General features: G+C 37.7%; 1 protein-coding gene across 3 annotated transcripts in view; it reads left to right on the top strand.

The window, feature by feature from the left end:
• The first annotated feature begins 4,437 nt into the window (after window positions 1-4,437).
• SGK2 (serum/glucocorticoid regulated kinase 2) overlaps window positions 4,438-26,562 on the top strand; it is a 40,037-nt gene continuing 17,912 nt past the window's right edge. The window contains exons 1-3 of one of the 3 annotated variants that reach the window (XM_034413982.3): window positions 4,438-4,777; window positions 24,947-25,016; window positions 26,049-26,106. In XM_034413982.3, coding sequence (XP_034269873.1) covers window positions 26,071-26,106 — 36 coding nt within the window. In that variant the 5' untranslated portion in view covers window positions 4,438-4,777; window positions 24,947-25,016; window positions 26,049-26,070. Of the gene's footprint in view, window positions 4,778-10,348; window positions 10,467-24,946; window positions 25,226-26,048; window positions 26,107-26,562 lie in introns of those variants that run through there. The other 2 variants (XM_034413981.2, XM_034413983.2) reach the window with 2 other exon arrangements.

Below are 26,562 nucleotides of genomic sequence, written 5' to 3'. Positions count from 1 at the left end.
AAAATTGGGCTATCAACCTATTATGGTGCTTATTCACTCGTGTTTTTCCTCCTCAAGCTAGTATGCAGGGGCTTGGCTCTATTCATCATTGTTATTCAGTAGATGAGAAGAGGGCCCCAAAAATGCATTAACAACAGAAAAAATGGGGCTTAAATAGCTTAAGTAAATGTAATCAGCCACAAAAAAAAATACTTTAAACATTCAAAAAATGTTTTGATAGATTGAGAAATTGTGAGAAAAACCTTTATAGAAAACTGATAATTGGAAGCTGTTCTTAAGAGCAATTATCTTATTACTGCTTCTGCACTGACATTCTTTTATAGCTCTTTATCTGGATATAAAACACTTATCTTAAATATGGAACAGCTAAAACTTATTTCACATAGCAAAAATCATAATGATATTTACATTTCCACTAAAGCTTGATGAATCATAATGCATTAGACTATACAGGCTCCTGTTTTAACTATATAATTCTTTGGTTTCTAGACCGAGTCATATAATATATATGAGTCCCAGATAGGAGAAAAATATTTCTCCTGCGATTTTCATTATTCCCATCCCTTCAATCCAGTCTGGGCCCTCTAACTTAAGCACTTTTAAAATGGGAAATCCAAATTCCAGTTGCAAAGTGAGTTTACTACTGTATCTAGGCTTATTTTGGGCTTGAGTGCAATGGAAAACAGAAATGTTTTTTTAAAAAAAGATTTTTACCTTCTTGCTCTCTCGTGTTTCTTGGGCTGCTGAATTATTGTAAAGATGAGAGAAATGGAAATATCAGATAGGTGGCAGTCACTGTATGGCAAATCCTGCAAAGAAGTCCTTTATTTAAGGCAGTAGCCTTTATAGTAGGCAAATGTAATGTTAGAAAAAAATGTTTTCATAACTTTTGACGCTTTTTTGCACTTTCATTCATTTGCACTTGTTCGGTTTGTCTTTTGATATTTGCACTTTTGTGTTTTCATTAATGGAAATACTACAATTGTATCTAGTGCAGCTATTCTGGAACACTGTGTCCTGATTATGCAGAAGGTTAATCTAAAAGAAAAGCAAGATGTGATATGTTTTGTCAGTGTATTACAATAACAATAATTTATTATGTTATTGTTATTATGGAATTATTCAAATGATGTCGAATGGATGTTTTTGTTGTTCTGATTTTATGAATCATTTATTTAATAATGTATGTAAAATAAAATGAACAAAATGAATAGAATTAATAGAATTATTACATGTTTAAAAGGGTAGATTTCAGCTTACTGAGCAAAAGAAGCATCACTATGGGGGAGGTGCAACTATAGAAAAGGCAAAACTCCTGGGTCCAGTAAGCTAACAGTGATCATACCTTCCATGCCAGATCTGGTGGGGCATGGTTAGCAATAGATATGTTGTAAATGTGCTTGAGTTACCTTGAAATGAAATCTGACTGCAATTTCATGCACTATGTCATCCTTCTTCAAGTGATCTCCAAATATGCTAGCCTGAAAATGTGGGAGTTGTGGTTGTAGAAAGAACCATTAGAGGTCATTAGATTGGGGGAGGCTGCATTATATGATTTTTCAATTGGTGTGTTCCCACTTGGAGGCCAAAATGCTGAAGCTGCATCCGAGAATTAAAAACAGTAGTTAGAAAGAGGCAGAAAGAACAAGAAAACAAGGAACATGTTCAGGATTTTTTCGGAGAAAGTTTTTTTCCGAAACAAAACAAGATAAAAGAACAAAAATATAAGATACTCTTTTTTTCTTAAACTTTCTTACTCTGTATGATTCTCTACATACAGTACACTCAAAGTGGAAAACTTGAACATTTAATGTTGACTACTATGCATTTGAAGACTCGTGGCAATTCCAGAGTTTGACCAGTTAACAAATTAAAGTACATAATTTGTACATTAAAGTACAAAAAGAGCCATGGTGACACAGTGGTTAGAGTACAGTACTGCAGGCTACTTCAGCTGACTGCTAGCTGCAGTTAGGCAGTTCAGATCTCACAGGCTCAGCCTTCCATCCTTCGGAGGTGGGTAAAATGTCCCAGATTGTTGGGGGCAATATGCTGACTCAACTCTGCAAACAGCTTAGAGAGGGCTGTAAAAGCACTATGAAGCAGTATATAAGTCTAAATGCTATTGCTATAATACATAAATTTGACAGTTTTAGAATACCCTCTGTTTTTCACATGCTCTATTTTTTGGAAACAAGGCTTATTTTTATACTATTATTTTGTTACATTGCTTGCTTTTTCCTTTTGAAACTATAATCTAGAAATAAAAATAAATCCAAGGCTGGAGCACTCATGCACACTAAGTTTGTTCTGCCCTTGGTTCAAACTAAGCCTTCATTGCTTTCGCTGAAGATAATTTACAGAATGAAAATCAACTTGAGAATTCCAGCAAGCAGTACTTTAATGCCAAATATAAGTGTACTTGGGTTGAGAAAACCTCTTTAAATATGCCCAGATGTGAAGCTTATTTTAATCAACTACCATTTCAGCCTAATCTACTACACAGTGGTTTTTACCAGAATGTATGAGGGTTAGAAAGATTATATTTATACAGAAATTAAATGCAGTTTGACTCTTCAGAGGCAGTACCACCATGCGGGTGTCTTAGACAGTTATCTTTTGACAGCCAGCCCCCATCAGACTCTACAATCAGGGTCTGAGGATATCTGCACACCTGATAGCATTTTCAAGATACATTTACAATCTAAAGCAGTAATATTGGAAGAATTACTGAAAATTAATTACACTACCAGCTACTAAAAACATTTATTACTGTCAAAATGTGGGTTAATTATGATTCCTAACAGTTCAGGTAATATGCTGCAGGCTTTCTTGTCAATTAAAACACACCACTGTACTTTTATTCTTGAAATTATTATGATTAAACTAGGGATGATCAAATAATAGTAATGTGATATCTGATCATCATATGATTTGAAATGACATAGGCTTAATTCAAGAACTATCTCTGGTCAAGAAATGCCCAGAAGTGTATATTATAAATTAGACCTGCAAATAAAAATTGATCACATGTTTCAGTTCCATTTGCACTTATTTTCATATGCAATGTTAGAGCATAACAGAAGGATGGAAAATTTACTGACGAATAACCAGCCTCCAGTCACATTCAGTTTTAATTTATGATATTCTGATCCAGCTGAAGTTTATTTGTGTTAATAATTCATATCTCATTACTTGTAATTTGACATGCTGATAACATATATAAAGTTAAAAAGAAGTGCTGTTTACTTCTAATATATTTATTTTATACTCCCATAAGCATGTACACACATACACACACATTCAAATAGAAAAGCATAGTAGAAAGTGAATTACAACCATATTTTCACATGATTTACCAATTAATCCCCATAAGATACTGTCAGGCTTCCTGATCTAAATTTGGTAGTAAATCATGAATCTGCCACATGATACCATAGCTTGATTTCTTGATTTCACTTGGTTACAACTTTTCTTCAGTATTACAGATTTTATTGCCTACAAGAATGAAGACTTATAGAACAGTTGAATGTCCATTGCTAGGGCAAAAATGTAGACGCAGTATATTCTGAGGGTTTAAATTATGAGATTTCTTCCTTCTGCTCTTCCAAATTAATGGATACAGTACAGGGCAAAATGTTTCTTAGTAATTTTCAGAATAAACAATTGTTACATGTTTGTGTAATTGTTATATCTAGCCTGGAACTGCTGGCTTCACTTGCCTCAAGTCTTGCAATTATGCGTAGTATACCTTGCATAGTATATCTTGCAAGTAAGGAATTGAAAGAAGAGCAAATGACAATAAAATACAGATAACCTTTTACTAGTATTTGCAAGTTCATTCTTATACGTGGACTTGACATTCCTGTTCTATTCAAAAATCCCCTCATATTGTTCTGTTTTAGTTAAGCCATTAGTTTAGGACGTTGAAGTACAGAATAGTCTCAAAATTTCCTCAAGATGTACGTCTTTCTAGATATTGTGTAAGCAGTTGTTATTTTTTACCTGAGGCAGAAAGTGTTTTTCTTTCTTTTTTACCTGAACTCAATTTTATCACAGGTTAAACAGCCAGAAAACCTATCAACACATTATAAAGCTAGTTTAGCATGCACAATTTATCATTGCTTGTGAAGGCAATAACATTGTATTTCTGCTGGTAGTGTGTAGTACAGCCTTCGTACCAATTATTGTCTCAAAACATATAATACGTATTCAAATAATGTGACCGTTTCAGGGGATTAATTGCACTAACATTAATTAGACTCATTAGACCAGTATTTCTCAAACTTGGCAACTTTCAATTGTGTAGATTTCAATTCCAGGCCAGAGAATTCTGGGAGTTGAAGTCCACACATCTGAAAGTTGCCAAGATTGAGTAACATTACTCTAGACTGCCATTCTGTGGCATTTAAAAAGAAGCACATATCTTAATAGCTCAGCTCCAGATATGAATTTCTTCCAGAAAGCAAACCTTTCATAAATATTTTTCATTTCCCCAGGAAAGCTGAGTTGGCCTCTAATCTTCCAGTGAGAACAGCTATCCTCCTCCATCACCATTATCTTCAATTTTCATCCCCTTCAGAGCCAATGGCAGGGTAATAATTTACTTCCCAGCATAAGCCACTCCTCATATTCTTCTGACCTTCAGACTAATTTATAAAAACAAAAACATGAGGAAAGGAGAACACAACCAAGGCACAATAGTTAGAAGATGGAATTATTTTGCTTTTAGAAAGACACAGAGAAACCAGCCTTCTGGCAGTACCTCCATAAGCAGGTAAGGTTTGGATTTATCTCTATTTCACTTTTATGTATTTTTGGAGGAAGATCTAAGAAAGTAGTAGGTCTGGGAAAACTAATTCTAAAATCATGGAATATATAGAATAGAGCAGTTACTTAGAACAGCTACTTGAATTCAGATTAGAGTTACTGCCCTTTCTGATAACAGTTCCACAATTTAATAAACTGGTTTTAGATCTCAAGAGAGTTATGTTCTGCTATGCAGTTTAACGCTGTTTCCAGTATTAGACATTAAAATACACTGTTGCAGCATTTTCATTTTTTTTAAAAAAGGACTAAAAGTTATGGACAATTCAATAGCTTAACAAATGGAAAACAAGAGTCCTCATTTAGTAAGTGCAATTAGGACCAGCAACTGTGTCACTAATGGGTACACTTGTTAAGTGAAGCAACCTATGATTTTGCCTGACTTGTGACATCAGTTATGCTGTGGTCATTAAGCAAATCATCAGTGCGCCAGTGATTGTTGAGTGCAATTTCCCATGATTGCAGTTAGCGACTTCCTGCTGGCTTCCCACTGACTTTGCTTATCTAAAGCTGGCTGTGAAATTTGCAAATAGTGATCATATGACCCCAGAATGCTGCAATTGTGGTAAACGCATGCCAGTGGCCAAGTGTGTGAATCATGTGACGATGGCGGTGCTGCGATGACTTTGGAGACCAGTCATCAAATCTATTTTTTTCAGCTCTTCTATAAGTTTCAATGGTGGCTGAACTAGGCAGGCAATAAGCAAAGACTATCTGTAATAACACCTAGATCTCACAATATGATATGAATAAGGCAGCCAGGGAGATAAAGAAAACCTTGTCTCAAAAGTATTTCACAATTTCTTGGATTTCATGTCCATTTATTTGAACAGCAGGACTCCCCAACTCTCCCTCCCTGCATTTTGCTTAGGACTTAAATTTGCTATGATGGAAGTTTATCTTCCATCCCTCTCTTCTCACTGCCCCTTGTTTGCTATTATAAGAGCAGAACTGCACCAATATAGATTTTACAGGTAGTCCTCGACTTATGAGCCCAAAATTTCTGTTGATCAGTGAGACATTTGAGTTTTGCCCCATTTTACAACCTTTCTTGTCACAGCTGTTAAGTGAATCATTGCAGTTGTTAAGTTAGTAACCCAGTTGTTAAGTGAATCTGGCTTCCCAGTAATTTTGCTTGTCAGAAGGTCGCAAAACGTGATCACATGACCATGGACACAGCAAAGGTCATAAATATGAACCAGTTACCAAATCTCTGAATTTTGATCACATGATCATGGAGATGCTGCAAAGGTTGTATCTGTGAAAAATGGTCATAAGTCATTTTTTTCAGTGCCGTTGTAATGGTCACTAAATGAATTGTAAGTCTAGGACTACCTGTACTGTGATCTACAGAATTGTGTCTTTCCTTCTTGGTAAGTACAAATGCAATTGTAATCTAAATCTTGACATAACTTGTCTAGTCACTTTTCAAGCTCATTTTCTATCTTGAGAATTCTCCCATTGCTAATTTTAATGTACGTAGATAGACAATTGGTGTTGGGAGCACAGTGGCTCTTGTGGCTAGGATGTTAGGTTGGAGGTTAGCGTGCCCATGTTTGAGACCTGAATGTTGCCATGGGGCAGGGTGAGTTCTCATCCTTTGCTCCAGCTCCTGCCGGGGATATGAAGGGAGCCACCAACTGAGTGCCCATGGGCAACGGTGATGTCACTGGTTAATCCTTTCAACCCAGAAATGCCTTGGTGCTTCTGACACAAGTGCAAAAAAAGAAAAAAGAAAAAAAAAAGCTGTTTGGAGCCTGGAATGAGGTGAAACCTGCATTTTTATTCCAGGATAGGTGAGAACAATTGTGGCTAGTATGCAAACCCAACCTGAAGGACTAAAATTGCCTATATATAGTGGAAGCCCTAAATAAGCCCTCTCAAAACTCTAAAAACCAATTTGAAATGTTAGTCTGACAGAAGGGGTTTCATACTGACTGAGAAATAATCATAATAGCTTGATTTGATTTAATTTTAATTTAATAAATGTTCCTTTGTTTTTTTCCTCTGGTCCTGGCTATCTGGTTCTTTGTCCCCTATTTTTGGGACTGTAGTCACCTGGTGTGCTATTCAAAAGTCAAGCACCAATGCAGAAGCATGCACCAATGTTTGCTCCAATGTGTAAGCATGTTTAGTGAACATACCGTAGCTTATTTGGCACTCAGAGTTGACTTCTAGCCTAGATTTGATGGACTAGAACTGTTTGGTAATTTCCTTTTTCTTCCTGTTGCTTTTTTTTCTTTCTCTTCACTCGATATATCTTATTCTTTTGCTTTTATGTATAAAAAGTAAACATCTCAGTGGCAAGTAACAACAATATCCGCCAAACTCTGCATAGTGGCAGGAAGGGCAGGCAGTAATATTTGTCCCCAAACCACTGGAAGTCCAAATATATTTTTTAAATGCAATAACATAGTCCTAGTTATAACACTGTGCACTAAAAACACACTTTATACTGGGAAAAATGCATATTCTTTAGTTTTGCAAACAAGGAATTTGAAAATAGACTGCAGTTTATCTCTTGCAATGCAAAGCTTCTAATATATCTCCAATAGAAGAACATTCCTTATTTTAGAAAATACGGACAGTTCCTTCACTAGATTTAGTGGAGGAAAAAGGTCAAATTTTTGCTAAACAGCAATTTAGCAATCTGCAATACTATTAGGGCATCACCGTTCCTATGGTTTTTGCCAACATCAGACTGAATCTTGAGTTATGTTTACATATATATTATCATTCATAGACCAGGCCTATTTCTATTTCATTGTTGTCTATATGACATTTTAATAATCAAATATATAGCTCAATAGCATATATATAAATGATAAACTAACAATACTTTATTTCATACTGTCTTAGTGGCCTTACTAGTAGAACTGGTTTGGCAAGGTTTTCTTTCTCTCCCTTTAATGCTAATGATTTGATATACAAGGCTTTGGAAGCCTTGTAATTTCTATTAGTGGGAGCGCTTTGAACTTTGAATTTGGGAATAGGATAGAGGAAAGATTCCTAGTTGGACATTCTGTCTTTTTGTCAGTGAGGGTAGATGGTTAGCCTTGATGTACTGACTTTATTTACTAAGGTAACTTCTAACATGCACTTGAACAACTGTGTAGCACTTATAAGGATCTGCAAGGCAGGGGGAAAATGATGTTACATATATGATATACACAACAGCACTTTACCATTATCACAGCTTCTAAAAGATACCTATGATAATTATGAATCTCAACCTGTTGATTATAAACATATCTCTGAATAAAGAAACATACATACAATACTATATAAGCATGTATGAATATAATTACTAATTGAGTCCACCTGAGTTTTTATTTCAACTCTTCACAAATTGCTAAGGAAGAAATAAGGAAACAAGACAAAATGTGTGTACAGGAAATGCTTTCAGAAAATACAAATATTACATAACTGGCATGTACAATGCAGAAAAATACGGGCATTAAGACAGATATGCACAAATATTCATTTTCATGAAAACTATTTCAAAAATGTCAGACTGATGTGGAAATTAAACCATGCAAGCTTAACAATAAAAACAAAACAAGACAAGTTCTGAAACAGAACTGAAACAGACAAGTTCATCCAACCAGTGACAAAACAAAAAGGTTGGTCTTCTAGACAAGTGGTCCCCAACCTTTGCGCCTTGGTGGCCTGGCCCTGGGGTGGGGGGAGAAGCGAACTGGGCCACGTAAGTGGTGGGCCAGCATGCATGTGCCTGCTGCTCAACATGTGTGAGCGGCGGGCCAGCGGGCATGCACATCCATGCACAGCTTGACTTCACATGTGCATAAGCTTGTGCGCCGGCCTGCTGCTCGCACAAGTTGAGTTGGCCTGCCACTCATGCAGTCCAGTTGTGAATAGGTCATGACCCAGTAGTGGCCCGGGGTTGGGGACCCCTGTTCTAGGCCTCAATCAAGTCAGCAACTAGAGAAGCTTAGTCATGAGGCTAGTAAGTGGCACTGCCCTTACAATTTTAATGCAGAATAAGTCAAAGAATGAAATTGATGGATTCCAGTTTTGCTTTCCTTCTCAACAAGTCTCAACAGCTGGTTACAAAAAAAAATTATCAATAGATCTCCTTCTAGGGTAGGTACTTAGAAGAGTAAGAATGTTTAGCAATCATATTAACAGGTGCAGAGGTGCTCCACTGACAATAATTGTTAGCTATTTCTGACTGGGCCTAGTGTCATTCTGAAATACTGTTAAATCTGTGTCAAAAAATAGCCTAGCTTATAAGACACAAGCACAGAGGACAGGTGAAATAACAGGGAGCAATTGATAATACAGTAAGGACAATACAAAAGGAACTGCAGTGCTGGCAGTGAATCACTATGGCTGACAGTATCAGAAGTTGTCAAGTAATGAAAATGGCATAGGAACAGCCAAAATGGCCCATACAACACCATTAAAGTAATAAACATTACAAAAGGTGTTCACATAAAGTCCCATATTTCTAGAAGTAGAAAATTTATTGGTATCAGAACTGACATCTATAATGATCAATTCTGGCTCTTTTTCCTGGCTTCAATCAACTATGTGTATTGCACAAGATTAGCTCTCAAGAGAGACCTGATAGACCTAACAAGCACTTCAGAAAATGCCAGTATTCTATAGGTGGATGCAGCTGTGGAAGTCAGGTGTCCAGTCTATCCTGAAACCTAAGCCTTAATGGCCATGGAAGGCTGTTCCCAATGCCTGCAACTTTGCAGCAGCCTAATGGTCAATGGGAACTAGTCAGATACCATTCATTTACATGAGCAACTGCATAACCAATGAGGTATTCTAGATTGTTCTCATTACAGCCCTCCTTTAAAACTCCAGCAGCTGAAAACAACATTAAGCTTCTTCAGCTGGGATGAGAAAAAGCTCCTGTTATGAGGACACAACTTTAACAAGAATTATCACGGCATGTTCAGTTAAAGAGATTTGAGAAAGAGGCTACAGAAGTTCAAGATCAGGAGTATAAAAATCAGGTATCCTAGTAGCCCCATTGGACCGTTACCACCAAGTATCAATTGCTATCATCAGGGTTAGTCAGTCAGAGGGATTACTTATGAGTAATAACTTACTCCCATGTAATCAAATTTCTGCACCTCTTGTACTCCTAAGGATTCATCAGGAACTCAGCCTCTGGATGAAGCATGGCAGAGAGTAACTTGGCATAACCTTATTAGGAGTTCTGTAGCATTTGGCATCTTTGGATGGCTCTACCGCATTCTCTGACCTAGGAAACCATACCATAAACTGATCCCATTTCACCTCTCAAGACTAGTTTGAAAGAGAACTTTTGTTTAAAAATATGTACGGTAAATTACCCAAAATGGGTGTTCTAAGTATTGCAGTGAAATTCCACCTGTGTAGAGGTGATGTTGCTGGCATCTAGCCAATGCATAATAACATCTTGCTTCATTTCCTACTGAAGGAGAGCCGATCTTAACATTTGCAGGAGGACATAAGTTAAAGGAGCTTCATACTACAACTCTCTTCCTAGCTAACAGGATAGTGGCCAACAGACAAACTTGTCAAAGAATTTCTTCAAGTTGTATATCCACCTTCCCAGATTGGCTCCATGCACTCACCCGGGGCACAGGCCCTCTTCACAACACTGGGAAAGACAAAAGGTAAAGTACAGCAGATTTCACCATCCACTAATGAAAGATGATCTATCTGATACAATCTTTAACCTCAAACACTTAATGTTTGCTGGGTTAACGGTTACCTTATAATTTATTTTCACAGATGCTTAAGAATGATAAAATGGCTTGCTTTCTACTATTTTAGTTTATGCTTATTTGTTAATGAAATAGGGTTTAATTTATAAGAGAAAGTCTTGTAATTAAACTTCAATGCATTTAAATGGTGTATTAAAGTGATAGGATTTGTAAAGTGGCAACAGTGTGGAAAAAAACTATTAGCCTTGCTCTTTGCTTTTAAAGTTAGCTTTATCTGCAGAAATCAGCAGAAAGTTTACACAGAGAGGCAGGCATTTCTATATGCTACTCTCTCTATTCTGAGTTATTAAGAGTACAAATGCATGGAAAATGAAAATAATAGCTGCTTTAAAAAAAACCTTCTTTTTAAAATAACTCCACTATCAGTTTTAGTATTTTAAATGGGCATTTTACAGACCTATTTTATTTGATGCATTTTGGGTTTTTTACTTAAAAAAAAACTTTTTACTGTTTTACTGTTCTGTTTTTACTTTTCTAAAGCCTAACCATCGAATTACTCAAGCTGACATATCATACAGTATGCATCTTTTTACTTGACCTGTTGCATTATCTTCAGCACCTTGCTGTTTTAATATTTTAAAACACTTTTAGTGACTTTGAGCAAAAAAAAAGTGATATAAAATGAAAAAGAATGGATTATATTGATGTCCCAACAAATTCTGTTGTTTTGTACTAGTTTGGCTAAATGAATGGACTACCGTTTTCTCCTTAATGCTGTGTGACAGAGGTAGTTCTAGAATAATGTTTAGGAATTCAATATAATAAAAGTCAGTGCCATGTTTTACAGTACCATATAACTTTAAAAAACATTTTTTTAAATTTCCCAAGAGACATTGGAAAAGAATTCTGCTGTCACTTTTAAGCAGTATTATCTTGAGGGTTGCATAAACAGTATTTGGGATCATCTGAAATTCATGGACTGTAGATTATCCACCCGATGTCTAACATATCAAAAACTGATGGCATATTTAAAATAAGACTTTTCAACTCTGTCCAGTTAACTAATGTATTCTATAACAATTCCTCCTTAGCTGCTTTATAGAAATGTTGTACATCTGGTTGATCTGAGATGTCCATCTTTTTGTCCCTTAATAGTAATGATTTACTTATGTCCAGTTCTCTGAGCAACCAAAATTTCAGTCTACTTTATTCATTTTATCTTCCAGCAGAAGCTGTTAAACATGTGGCCAGTATGTGGCTCCTATTTCCATGAACCTAACAATTCACAATCCCTTATTAATTAATTTAATATCCTTTTATAGCAAGCTTGATTTTATTGTAGCAAATTAATGTGTGAGGGCTGGGGAAGAATTTTGAGTATGGAAATGTTCCTGTTCTTTCCCCACCCCCAAATAATTTACAATAAAGTATTTGATGCCTCTTTGGAAAAGAGGTCCATAGGGACAACTCCACATTTACTTTGATTATCATTCTAGGTGTATCCCTAGAAAAGCGGGAAATGATTCATAGAAGTAGCTGCTGCCATTGAATAGAACCTGATAAATTTTGGTGACCATTAATCCAATCTATTGCTTATAGTCTGTGTGGGAAACTCATGGTTTCTTTTATTTGCAAATTAATGCTCATTTCTGGTCATCCCTAGAAGTATAATGCCTGGTATCCATCAGAATTCTTTCAAATTATTGTGTACCGGGTGACATTGGAGGGAAAACTACTACTAACTACTAGACTTGGAATGGATTTTGAGATATAGAGAAAAGTTGCTAGTCAGGTTCTACTGTTTTTATCCTTATGCCTTGACCTTGAATCGTGCTAAACAGTGAATATTATGCTTCATTTAGCATGCTGGGGCTATTGCACAGGCTGAATTCTGGTGACTTAGAATGGAAATTAATCCTAACATTGCTCTTGCTACAGCATAGTGAATTTACAATATGTACAGATATGTGGCTAAAAAAGAAAACTTTGGAAATAGATTTTAAAGTATAAAAACACGGAATAATGACATGGAAGGATTCCATTTATTATTTACTTCAACTATGATGATGAATTTAGTGAAGTCTAAAATTTGTGCGCAAACCTGAAAAAGAACCCCATGAAAAATGATGCTCTCTAAAATATTCAATGATTTGACAAATATGATAGCTTTTTTATATCTTGCTATTTCATACCACTTCTCCTGATGTGTGGTGTGATCCTTTGTCTTTCCAATCCACCATCTCTTTTATGTAAATCACAAAAGCATTGCAATGCTGTGGAGGTGCAATCGTTATCAAATTTTAATCAAGACCAGAATTCAGACTGATCTTTTCCACTTTAGTGCATCAACATTTTGATGTGAATTATTGTTTTTCTTTGTAGTCTGAAATTTAGTCAAATTCAATGCACATATCCATAATATTTTCCTAAAATCCAGTTCATTTAACAAGTATGTGCTATTAAGTAATGTAAGTTAATGATGAAATGTCAGAGCAGGAAGTAAGTGTGGCCTTTGAGCTGAACTCAAGTCCTGGTAATTTGATAGACAGTTCTTGGTAAGAATGCAGAAGTGGTTTGCCATTGTTTTCTTCTGGTATGTTTTCTTTCAGATTCTGAGTCTGGCCTAGGGCACAAGTATTCCCTGGAGGTAGGGGTGTGAAGCACTTCAGTTACAAAACAGAAAAGCCGTTTTGGAGTTTTATGAGTACACACACCATACTTGTTAGTGAGGGGGCCTTGGTGCTCTCTGAGCTTGGTTGTTTTCTTGTAGATATTTCACTACCCAAACTAGGTAACATCATCAGTGCTAACAAGAAAAGAACCAAGCTTAGAGAGCACCAAAGAGTTAGTACTTACTTTAACAAGTTGCTCTTTTTCTGGGCTCATAGAGTGAAGGCATCACTGTAGTAAAATAACAATGTGGGTTAAAGATAACCCTAATATCACATCTAGGCTTCAGTGGTGGGTTTCAAAATTTTTTACTACAGTTCTGTGGGTGTGGCTCAGTGGGTGTTGCTTGGCTCAGTGGGTGTGGTTCGGGCGTGGCAGGGGAAGGATACTGTAAAATCTCCATTCCCTCCCCACTCCAGGGGAAGGTTACTGCAAAATCCCCATTTCCTCCCGATCAGCTGGGACTCGGGAGGCAGAGAATAGATGGTGGCGGGACCAGTCAGAGGTAGTATTTACTGGTTCTCCAAACTAGTCAAAATTTCCACTACTGGTTCTCCAGAACTGGTCAGAACCTGCTGAAACCCAACTCTGCTAGGCTTGCCCCAAAGCACTTTGTTGCACACTGTTGTCATATGCTTAACATCCAGCATATATTCTTCTGGGATCATGCCCATAGAAAGCCAGCCAGGAACAAATCATATTGATTAAAATCATCATAGCAATAAAAGAAGATATTTTACATATTGTTGGAAGAGTTTTCCTGGGTTCCTTCCAAGCCCAGAAGTAAGATGCGGAGGCTGGCTGTTTTTGGAAAGGAGGTTTCTTTATTATAATTATTCCCAAAACAATACAAAGTTTGTTTTTGAGGGAAACTGACACCAAACTGGCATGCCAGCAAGATTTTTATAGGATTCTAAACCTTTGGTGAAATATATGTGAGCGTAAAATATGGTTTTATGACTGGGAGGGGAAAAAAAGGGAAACGTGGCTTTTTTTATGATTAGAGGAAAGTAGGAAATATTTTGGCTTATTTTCTTCATCAGGAAGATTTTCCTGGTCCAGGCAGAGGTGCCAAATTCCCAAGCCTTTTAAATGTTGATTGGTTCCAGCATTAGATTCCTGCCTGTGGATGATCACTTGCTTTTAGGAAACATTATATTTTATGAGTGGAGATGGGTTTCTCTGACTCCAGATCAGGCTATTAAAAAAAGGGGTGGCAGATCAGAAGCTTTTTAAAAACTTCTATCAATATCTTAGTTTGCAAGGAATTCAGTCATCATATCTTTGGGCTGCACGGAGGCTTCAAAAGATTTGTTTTATAATGCAAATATGTATGACATTTCTATCTTGTTATAGCAGCCAATTTTTCAGCTTGCGTGACTGCTTTGGAAAATGGCTTCTTTTACTTTTTTTCTCCTGAAAAGCAAATAAACTGTGCAGAACCAACCGCAGTCATGGAAATCCTGGAAAAGATGCATCTGTATAAATTATATTTACAAGTTGAGAATCTTTCCTACTTGTACCAGCAGCTCTGTTCAATTACACCAATCTAACCCAGCATAAATTATTTTGGTTTTTAGAACTGTGTCCAAAAATATGCCTCTGAGAAACCTACCACAAAGCATGGAGTCAGCAGCTTTTTCTCCTCAAATACTTTAGCAGTTAATATTAAGAAATATTAAGAAAAGTTCAGTATTCTAAAATACTCCCTGCACTGTGATAAATCTTCAGATGTAGTTTGATTGGACAGTTTCCTTAGTAAGTTACAGGAATAGCAGTAACAGCTCAAATATTTATTTAACTGCTGGAGTTAGTTTATTTACTCTCCCATTAGAAAAAAATGGTTAGACTCATAAAGGCCTATCCTCAATTCAACTTTGTCCTCCTCAACACTAACCTGGATTTTGTTAAATGGAATTACCGAATCATCCAAAAACTAGCCTAGAAGGGTTGACTCAGAGAGATTTGTGTTACATTTTTTTGCGTCAGAAATGTCATGGTTTTGTTTAAAGCTGTAGAGTTTCACAGTAATGTGGATATCATTGAAAGGAGTAGGAAAAGACAATTTCTGAAGATTTAATTGGGATTATTAATGTTTTAGAAAACTTGTCTTAGTAGAAAACGTTGCCTGTGGAAGAAACTGAGATTGAAAGAGAGTCCCCAAGAATCTTCCATTGAGTTTTGTCAGATTTAACAGTAACAGAGTTGGAAGGGACCTTGGAGGTCATTTAGTTCAATCCCCTGCTCATGCAGGAGACCTATACTAGGGATTCGAACTACCGAACTGCCGATCTTTCTGATTGACAAGCTCAGCATCTTAGCCACTGAGCCACCTAGCCAGTGCTAGATGGAATGGAATGGAATGGAATGGAATGGAATAGAATAGAATAGAATAGAATAGAATAGAATAGAATAGAATAGAATAGAATAGAATATGCTCTTATGGTCTAGGGACCCCTATAATAAAAACTGAAACTTTATTCCAACAATGGGCTATATTCATGCTCCATCTAGCTTCTTTGACATTCATAGTATGTGTTTATGTGTATGGGATATACTGTATGAGTGGTTGGGTGAGTGAGTGAGTGGCTCGATCCAGGAAATGGCTTCTTTAGGAAAGTCCTCCTAGTGGAGGTATTGTCTGGCTTTCAATCTTTGTCTCCCTTTTGTTGGCTGTAACTAAGAGATGATATAGAGAAAGTGTGGATGGAGGTACTGAGAGTACATGACCACGTAACATCAGGGGCGAGAAAAAACACGTTACTATTATTGATTATGTTTCATTCTTATGTAATTTAAATGGGTATCATATTCAGGAGTGCTACCAACATCAACCTCTTCCATGGAACTTTTAATTACATTATTATGAATGTATTAATCATGATTTTATCAATTGCTACATGGCCACTTCATACGGAAGCCAGCATTAGGTTATGCTTTTACATATACCAGTTGTTTAATTGTTTTAAAGGATTATTTATTTGTTTGTTAAATTTATTCGCCATCTATTTTGCCATGGGACTAATCTAGGTGACTTCCACAAATAAAAATGAAGATATGAAAGGAAGTGCAAACATAACAGTAGTAAAGGAGTAATAGAATAAACAATGAAAAGGAAAATAATGATACAGTGATATGAGAACATGCAGAGATATGCAGACTTTTATACACCATGTAGTAGGTGTATGTCATTTATAAACACAATAACTGTAGCCCTGCTTTATCAGCAGTGTTTTCATCTTGCAAAAAACTCGTTAAAAATCATTTTTAAAAAATGTGGTTGTAGGAACATGAGCCTTTTGGAATATTTTTACCCCTGACCTTTAAATATATAGTCACAAGACTCTTTTACAGTTTGGATGGATTGCTCTCCATCTGGGATTAGAAGGGAAAATGTCTCCCTGCTTATCATCTGGAGGTCAGAATTATTACTTATTTAGTTAAATTGTTATGAAATGCATCTGGTTGTAGTTACAATAAAGCTTGGAGGACATAGTGAGGTAGACAATATTGAACACGTGACTACTGGGAAATCAGCTTCAGATGCTACCTCTGTGAAAAATAGAAAAAAAATAGATACTTAGTCATCACTTAATGAAGTAATTGGGATTTGCAACTCCATTACTAAGCAACATGGTCATAATGTGTGGCATCACATGACTATGGTGACTTAATGAGGAAAGTTGCAGCTGTCATTAAGCAAATTCTGCATAGTTGTTAAGAACATCACATTATCACCATTTTCAATTACCTCCCAATTTCCCCATTGATTTTGCTTGTTGGAAGCTGGCAGATGGTGATTATGTGACTGCGGCAACCATCATAGTAATAGCAATAGCATATAGACTTATATACCACTTCACAGTGCTTTATAGCTCTCTCTAAGTAGTTTACAGAGTCAGCATATTGCCCCCAACAATCTGGGTTCTCATTTTACCAACCTCGGAAGGATGGAAGGCTGAGTCAACCTTGAGCCAGTGAGAATTGAACTGCCAAATTGCAGGCAGCTGGCAGTCGGCAGAATTAGCCTGTGCTACTGCATTCTAATCACTGCGCCACCATGGCTCATAATTATGAGTTGGTTGCAACCAACCGCAATAACATTGCTATGTGAATTCTCTAACAGCTGCAATTTCAAGGTCCAGTCATAAGTACTCTTGTTCAGTACCATCATAATTTTGAACGGTACCTAAACAAATGGTTGTTATCTGAGGACTACCTGCAGACAGATGGATAATGGATAAGTGGAAGGACAAAGAGACAATTCATATTCTCCACAGTTAGTGGATTGCTGTTGATGAAATATGAGGCTATTAATATGAGACTTGTGCAAATGCATAAATTGAATTAAATTGTACCAAAAAGATGGTCTTGTCTTTTCAACTGGCAATTGACGCAGTGTAAAAATCTAATTTCATGCCACAATAGATACTATCTGATTTGATTACATACAGTATGTCACTTATTAACTGTACTATCTATGTAAACCTTGTTTGTCATTTGTCAAAATTCCTGCAAAAAGTTTGAATAGTTTTACTCATCATTTCTTACCTCTACATGCAGTTTCTGGAAAGTATTGGGGCTTTCATGCAGCTATAATGAATATGACGAACAGAATGGCATCTCTTATAACTCAAATATTCAAGAGTTGGATTAAGGATAACTACTTAAGAAGAAAAAAAGCTATGTCTGAATAGCTAGCTAAGACTATTCCAAAATAATCAGATATGAAGAACAGAATTGTTCCAAAGATCTTTCCCATCTGTGGATTCACCCAGATCTGGGAGCAAATTTAAACTCTGTTCTTGATCACTAAAGATGGAGTTCTCAGGAACTCCACTTTTTCTAGTTAGAAGACAGGACTTAAGACTTCTTTCTCTCCTATGGATAAAATCTTCAGTCTTCACTCTTTAGCTTTGTCTTCTGGGAAGAAGGAGGGAGTATAAGATTATTAGTAACCTGTTCAGCCTTCAACAATGTTCCCTATGGGTCAGTTGCCATGATCTATATCTAGAATACAAAATACTGTACTGGGTTTCCAACATTAATGTTGTTTACAGCAATGTATGTCCAAGGAAGCAAAATTCATATACTGTCAGAGTTATGAAATGCAATGTCAGGAAAAAGAGGTTAGCATACAGAAACTTAGAAACAAAAAGGAAATTGGCTTTAAAGTAGGCTTCTTAAGCTGTCTGAATTTCTTTTTCCTAGATTTCCTGTCTGAATCTCCAGGCTTAAGAGATAAAATGAAAAATGTCCAACTGTTCTCCACTGCCTGATTTTATTCATTCCTTTTTCTTTCCCAGCTTTTAAGAAAATATTTTTTAAGGAACAGGATTCAGGAAGTGAGCAGAGGAGAGAGTCAAGTCCTGGCACAGCAAACTATAAGCCACCGATCAAGGAGCCACAAGCACAGCTAAACAGCATACCAAAAATTAGTGTAGATGAAAAGCCATGTGATATTCAAATATTGCAGACTGGGAAAAGGAGATGGACCAGCCACATAAACTGGACTGGACAATCTGGGGAGAGGCTAAAACAAGGAGAAGTTGGTGAGCAACAGCAACAGCTCACTCTAAAATAGAAGAAATGAAGAATTCCCCCTCTCTCCCAGGAGACTAGTTACCAGGTCTTGTCCAGCCTAATAGAGGGATTTTAGGCAGCCCCAATTGTGGAATCCCTCTAAAGCAGCACCTTCAGAGGGACATTTTCAGGATTTATCACAGCAGCAAAAAAAAAAAAAAAGACTTTTTTAAAAAAAAATTGATTTATATGCCGCCCTTCTCCGGAGACTCAGGGCGGCTTACAATGTGCTAAGCAATAGCCTTCATTCTTTTGTATATTTATACAAAGTCAGCTTATTGCCCCCACAACTGGGTCCTCAATTTACCTACCTTAGAAAGGATGGAAGGCTGAGTCAACCTTGAGCCTGGCGAGATTCGAACCTGCAGTAATTGCAGGCATCTGGTCTTAATAACCAGCTTAATAACAGGGTGCCTTAGACCACTGTACTACCAATGGATGACATGAAACAATGAATGGGGGTGGTAGTAGTGCCACAGATTTATTGTATGTGCTATTTCCTGAGTTTCATTATATAGTCCTAACCATATCACAAAGTGTAAAACAATATAGATTCCCCTTTACAATCAGAGTTACAGAAAGCCAAAATGGGGGCTCTTAATTTTTATTGTTGTGAAAGATTGCTAATCTGGTCAGTGCATCAGGTACAGATTTTTCCTTTTGCCAGAGCTCTAAATGGACAATTTCAGATTGTCACAAAGGTGGCATGATTATGTTAGCAAGTTGCTAATGAGGGAGCTATTTCCATCATTAAAGAATTCTTTTTTACAAGGGTCTTCCGGTGATTTAATAATGTTGCAGAACAGCCTGTACTGCTTTGTCTTGGCTGACCATAAGGCATTGCTTCCTAATCTTTCTGAGTCATGGCATATTTGAAACTGAACTATTCAGCAACCGCCTGCTGACAGTGTCAACATGACTGCTGGCAGTACTAGGCAGGAGCATGTAAGACTGATCCACCCCCATCCTATCCAGTTCATGAACCTGCCAAACAAACAAACAAACAAACAAAATTAAAGAGAAAGGAGGATATCTGGACTTACTTGCATTCTGTACTGAAAATCATAACTATTTTGAATTGATTCTACATAGGATGGAGCCAGATTGTCCTTATGCTAAACCCAGTGTTTATGCTAATTTTACACAACTCTTGACCGAATTTCAAAAACTCTGCAAATTGAGACTGCTGACCTTTGGTGCAACTTGGAACAGAGAAGAGAATGCTGAAAAGAAGATAAAAGAAGATTCAGAAAGAAAATGGATGTTCTCACCCATTATTGCCTCTTGCCCCATTCACTGTTTAGCCCCAACTGTTACATTATTAGTGAAGGAATGTGGATGGTGACCCTCCCTCCAAAAAGATTGTTCATCTCATCAATAGCTGGATTGGATGTACTCAAAAGCAGCGGATGGCCCCCAAACATTTTGGCACCACAGACCAATTTTGTGGAAGACATTTTTTCTATGGACTGGGGGGCAGGGGCAAGATGGTTTCGCTTGCTCACCCACCACTCACCTCCAGTTGTGCAGCACAGTTCCTAACAGGACATAGACCAGTACCGGTTGGGAACCGCTGCTTTGAAGATTTTTATTTAACAGAAAAAATTGCATTACTTTTATTTCAAGAGCCTTGGTAGTACAGTGGTCTAAAGCACCCTGTTATTAAGACCAGCTGCCTGCAATTACTGCAGGTTCAAATCTCGCCAGGCTCAAGGTTGACTCAGCCTTCCATCCTTTCTAAGGTAGGTAAATTGAGGACCCAGTTGTGGGGGCAATAAGCTGACTTTGTATAAATATACAAAAGAATGAAGGCTATTGCTTAGCGCATTGTAAGCCGCCCTGAGTCTCCGGAGAAGGGCGGCATATAAATCAAATTAAAAAAAAAAATTGGCTAAAGAAACATCACTTAGGTGTACTGAAGCTGCATGACAGGAGACTAATTGGTGATAGGGATGATTTTTAAAATTTAAATTGGGGTGGAATCTTAATAAAGAAGGATGTGAATTAGAGAAGTCTGAGAAAGTGAGGTTCAGTAATTCATGAGAAATGATTCTTCTGTAGCTTTTGTGATGCTTCTAGCATGCAGCCATGGATCACGCTATTCCCTTTAGCAATAGCACTTAGATTTATATACCACTTCACAGTGCTTTACAGCCCTCTCTAAGCGGTTTACAGAGTCAACATATTGCCCCCAACAATCTGGGTCCTCATTTCACTGACTTTGGAAGGATGGAAGGCTGAGTCAATCTTAAGCAGGTGAGAATCGAACTGCTGGCAGCTGAGTCAGCAGAATTAGCCTCCAGTACTGCATTCTAACCACTGCACCATCATGCCTCTTTAGCTCCAAATTATTTGTGCTGATGATCTAAACAAACAAAGTTTACCCAGTATTTCCTTTCAGGGGAGTTTGCTAGTTATTTACTGCATGTATTTGGACACAAATTTATTCCACTAAGATGGATCAGCTCCTTCTTTGCTGATGACTTTTTCTTGTCACTGGTGCCAAGCATTTGAATTTGTTTTGAAATTTGTAGGTCACTTGTAGGTTAGTCACAGTTTGAGCAATCCCATCTTCAGGCCATGACCATGACCATGAAAAATGAAACCGGAGCCAAGAATCAAACAATACTATTGTAGTTAAGAGTCATTTGTTTTCATTGCATTTGATCCCTGATGTTGATCTGTTTAGACAAAAGTATTATTTTGTGACATTGCAATTCTGATGTAATTTTTTACATAGGAATGCAGCAGAACTTTGCCAATAAAACATTTCCCTGGATTTTTCCCCTCTGCCCTTTTCTATTGACTGACAGTGTTACTAACCGTATACTGTAGAATGGAGGTTGGATTTGAAATCCAGATAGATTTTTTCACCTCAATGATTCCATATCTTTCTGGTTGCGGTTTTTTGTTTTTTTTTTTTAAAACATAATAATGATAAGAGTATTTACAGAAATACAATTGCTTGGATAACAGATGTAGTGATTAACCTTACCAGTGCTATCTTAAATAGCAGATAATGTGGACTAAGGTATTTGATATTTACAAATATCAAAGGTTTGCATAAATAATAGGAATGCAGACACATTATTCAGGTGACACATGCAAAGTTGACAAGCAAAGTATACATGTTATCTGAACAATGTGTTTGCATGTTATGGCTTTCTGGTTTTTGTCCCTATCAGTAGACATATTCTGTTAAACATGAATTCTATAATTGATGTACTTTAAGCTTTTTAAAGAAGACTTTTATTTCTTATAAAAGTTACATTTCTTATAACAATTCATTGCACCTTTTATGGATTAGAACTGTTAGATCCAGATTTATTCTTACCAAGAATCATGCCTGGAAAAGTTCTATTGAACTAAAGGAAAAAAAACCCAACCCAGTTTCCAGGACGCTGAATAATGCAAATTGGAGAGTTAAAGGTCCTATTATGACTTGTGGGATGTATATTTTGCTCTGTAAAGTCTTTCCTTTATTATTCTTTTGTCCTGTTGACATTGCAAAATGCTTTTGAGGGCTTAGAATTTTTGTGTTTGTGTTGTTTAAAGTCACATAATTATGTCGAATGTGGGACTATATATACAGCATAACACAGTCGTGTACTTAGCAAAAGAAGAAAGGAGCAGCTTGACTTTGCTAAATAGCTACGAAAGGGCTTCCTGATTCGAGGGAGGGGGAGGATATTCCTAGATTTAACCTCTGAGCCTTCCTTAGATCTGTCCATCCATTAATTTCCCAAGACCCTCTCTCCAGTGGTGAAATCCAATTTTTTTTACTACCCATCTGTGGGCGTGGCTTGGTGGGCTTGGTGGGCATGGTGTGGCTTGGTGGGCGTGGCTTGGTGAGCATGGCAGGAGAAGGATACTGCAAAATCTCTATTCCCACCCCACTCCTGGGGGAAGGATATTGCAAAATCTCCATTCCTACCCTACTCGGGGGCCAGCCAGAGGTGGTATTTGCCAGTTCTCCGAACTACTCAAAATTTCCGCTACTGGTTCTCCAGAACCTGTCAGAACCTGCTGGATTTCACCCCTGTCTCTGTCATGCTTCCCTCTCCTGCTGGAATATAATCTGTGAGGAGGTGACCAATGTTGCCATTCTTTGACTGGCAGTTCCACGAGCCAATTATCACATCTTTAATTCCTCTTTGTATTACTTTTCAAATTCTTCTTCATGGTTTATTGCATACTTGTATATAGGGTTGGAAGAACATTTTAAATATGTTTTGCTTTTCTTAGGGAACAAGAATGTTTTCCTGTTCCTTCTACGTTCATCACTATTCATTTAAATTTGTAGCTATCACAGGGAAATGAAAGCTGTGACTCTGGAGGCAAATGTCTATCACCAACTTCCCTAGAAGTGATGAGACTTCCAGCTAGCACTGTCTATGACATTTATCACACTTGAACTCCTTATAAAGTCTAGCTTTTGTGTAAAGGTCATCCTATTCTGCTTTTTTAAACAAAAAAACAAAAAAAACCATAATACCGGAGTAACGTGACAGCTATGTAAGGCAATGGAGAAACGGGGTTCCATATTTAGAATATCTTGCTCAAGATGCATTTATAGAGGAAGAAGCAGCCCAAACTGGATTAGATTATTTCCAGAGATTCAATCAATATCCCAAATCTTTTTGGAGCGTTTCTGCACACACCCTGTGTATCTGTTGTCAACAGCTGTGACATTGGCTTATTTTGTTCGATGCCTATTGTTTATTTTCTAACCAACTTTAAAGCAAAAACAAACCTCAACCATTATTCATGAACAGAAGACGCAAGATGCCACCCAACTGGCATGCATGGTGGTCATAGCAAACTGGAAATGACCGCTTTTATTAAAACATGACAGTATATTACCAAGACTGTTGATTTTCTTATTTCTAATGTCTGCTATATTGTCAGCTGTCTTTATCTTAAAAGGGAGCTTAGAAAAATCTGTGTAAATGTAGTCCTTAGCTTACAACAGTTCATTTAGTGACTGTTCGAAGTTACAGCATCACTGAAAAAAAGTGATTTATGACCATTTTTCACACTTTCGCCATTGCAGCATCCCCATGTTCACGTGACCCAAATTCGGATGCTTGGCAACTGGTTCATATTTATGAAAGTTGCAGTGTCCAAGGATTATGTGAACTCTTTTTGCAACCACCTGAAAGCAAAATCAATGAAGGAAGCCACATTCACTTCACAACCGGGTTATTAACAACTGCAATGATTCACTTAACAACTATGGCAAGAAAAGTCATAAAATGGGGGGAAACTTGCTTAAATGTCTCACTTAGCAACCTAAACTTTGGGGTCAATTACAGTCGTAAATCAAGGACTACCTGTATTCCAGCAATACAAACATTTATCTGATTGGGGAATTGTCCACTGACTTGTTATCACCTTTTAAAATAAAGGGATTGGTGCAGGGGTGGGATCCTACCGGTTTGGGTGAACCGGTAGCTCTGATGATCAGCTGGGAGCGAGCCAGTTTGCCCCGACAATCAGATGGGCCCACCTTCCTATCCATGCTATTTTCCTACCTTTATCTTCTCGGCTGATTCGCGCAGCAGAGCAGATGGCCACACCTCAGCTGTGTTTCTCCTCCAAAGAAACGTGGAAATGAAAATTTTTTCAAACTGTGCATGCGCACGCAGCGTGCGTCAGGCATGCACGTGCGCAAAGTACGCACATGCGCACAAAGCCGCAATCACCAAACCGGTTGTTAAACCGGGAGGATCCCACCACTGGGTTGGTGGTCTTATATTGCTCCATTTGTGTTCACAGAATGTTTGGAAAGTTTGAGAGGCACAGGATATGTGCATTCAAGAGTGGCTCTTCTATCGTGTGTTCTGTAGCAGGGCGGTTCTGGTAGTATTCTGGGAAAGGGAGGCTGGAGGCTACTGCTTCTAGGACTCTTCATCTCTTCCTGGTTTCAGAATTTGTTTCTGCATTGTTCTCTGAGTAAGGTTTGAAATGCCTTCTTAGAGCAAACACGTCTGCCTCTGCTTCTCATGAAGACTGCTTACTTTGACTTATGGATAGGCGCATGAGAAAGGCAAGGTCACTGTAGAACAAATGTGCCTCTGTGTATATTTCTGGTGATCGCATTGCCACCTGAAGCGTCTATTTAGTTTGCTAACTTCCACTCCTCCTCCCTACTTCCCCACTCCCTTTTTCTGTAGATTTCATAAAACAAGGTCGAGAGAAGTTGGAACAGACCATCAAGGCCTCCGGTTCCAGGCTCTGCTCCTAGTGAGTATCTGTTTCTTTCCGTCAATGGGGTGCTGTTCCTTTAAAACTCAGCCTGAGGATGCCCTCCTACCAGGAATAAGCAGTGAATTGAGCCGACTGGCACAGGCATGATGCAGAGGGAACCACGACTTGCACAAACTGGGATTTGTTACTCAATATGGCTTTGTTACACTTCTCCGCTTCTAAGGAGATCTTTTTGTCAGGCAGATGTAAGTAAGGGACTTAACTAAGATATCTGAAAATGAAACTTAACTCTGGGGTCTGTAGGGGGTATTTTGAAATGTGGTGCTTTTATTTAATGTCATTGCTTTTAAGAAATAAGGAGAGATGCCAGCATGGAGCTGCCAAATGATTTTTTTTTTTTGGCCTTTGCTAAACGAGGTGGGGAGCATTACGTCTGAAAACATCTCATGTTTGGTTTGTGGGAGTTTGCTCCAAAATGTTAGGAATCAGAGTTTGCAGGGTGTGTATACTGTGTATGTGTATATATGAAGATAATCCTTCCTTGTTACAAAATGTCATTCCTTCAATGTAGTCTGCTAATAATTTCACAGAGAATAAGGAGGAGAAATGTACAACAGGAGTATCTATTAAGGTCTAATTGCAACTTGGAGGTGGATTTTGGGTGGGGAAATAGTAAAGCGATGGCTCTGAAAACTTCAAAAAGACATTGAAAGATCTAATTACAGCTTTAATTGTAAAAGTGTGTAAAGTATACAAATTGTCTCTACAATTCTAAGTATTCTGTGATAAAAGCAGGAAAAAACAGATTAATTTGCTGACAAGGTTTTAATTAATCCTCACTTAAAATAGGACAGGAAATGGCTAAATGCCATTCCAACTGTTATCACAAATAACAGCTCTGTACTGGCTTTGTTGGGATATGGGTTTAATAAGAAGTTTTATTTCTTCACTATGGCAGCCAAATTAACCCCCCAGGGTTTAAATGAGAACTGTGACGTAATGGTGGAGTCTCAGTGTCTCAGTCTTGTTCCACTTTTCTCAGTTAATCATTGTCTTTTTAACCCTCAGTGCTGAAAGAGTAGCTGTTTTAATGGACCATTCCAGAAGCCCAGAGCACATTAGCCAGGTAAGAGCTGAGATCTTCGTTAAAAGTATTGGAGATGGGACAATTTTGAACAAAGAGAAAATGAGGCAAAGTTTCTCAAAGTGTCTTAGATCAGCCAAGAGAAAAATTACAATTTACATAGTTTCATCCATCACAGGCCAGCCTGTCCAAATGTGGTCCCTTTCAGTGGTGGGTTTCAAAATTTTTTACTACCGGTTCTGTGGGTGTAGCTTGGTGGGTGTGGCATGGCTTGGTGGACGTGGCTTGGTGGGCATGGCAGTGGAAGGATACTGTAAAATCTCCATTCCCACCCCACTCCAGGGGAAGGTTATTGCAAAATCCCCATTTCCTCCCGATCAGCTGGACTTGGGAGGCAGAGAATAGAGGGGGGCAGGGCCAATCAGAATTTTTACTACCGGTTCTCCAAACTACTCAAAATTTCCGCTACCGGTTCTCCAGAACTGGTCAGAACCTGCT

Source organism: Pantherophis guttatus, chromosome 3 (assembly GCF_059756535.1).
Source record: "Pantherophis guttatus breed Tessera chromosome 3, ASM5975653v1, whole genome shotgun sequence".
Classification (NCBI taxonomy): Eukaryota; Metazoa; Chordata; class Lepidosauria; order Squamata; family Colubridae; genus Pantherophis; species Pantherophis guttatus.
The sequence above is the reverse complement of the archived record's forward strand: the minus strand, read 5'-3'. Positions and strand labels throughout refer to the sequence as shown.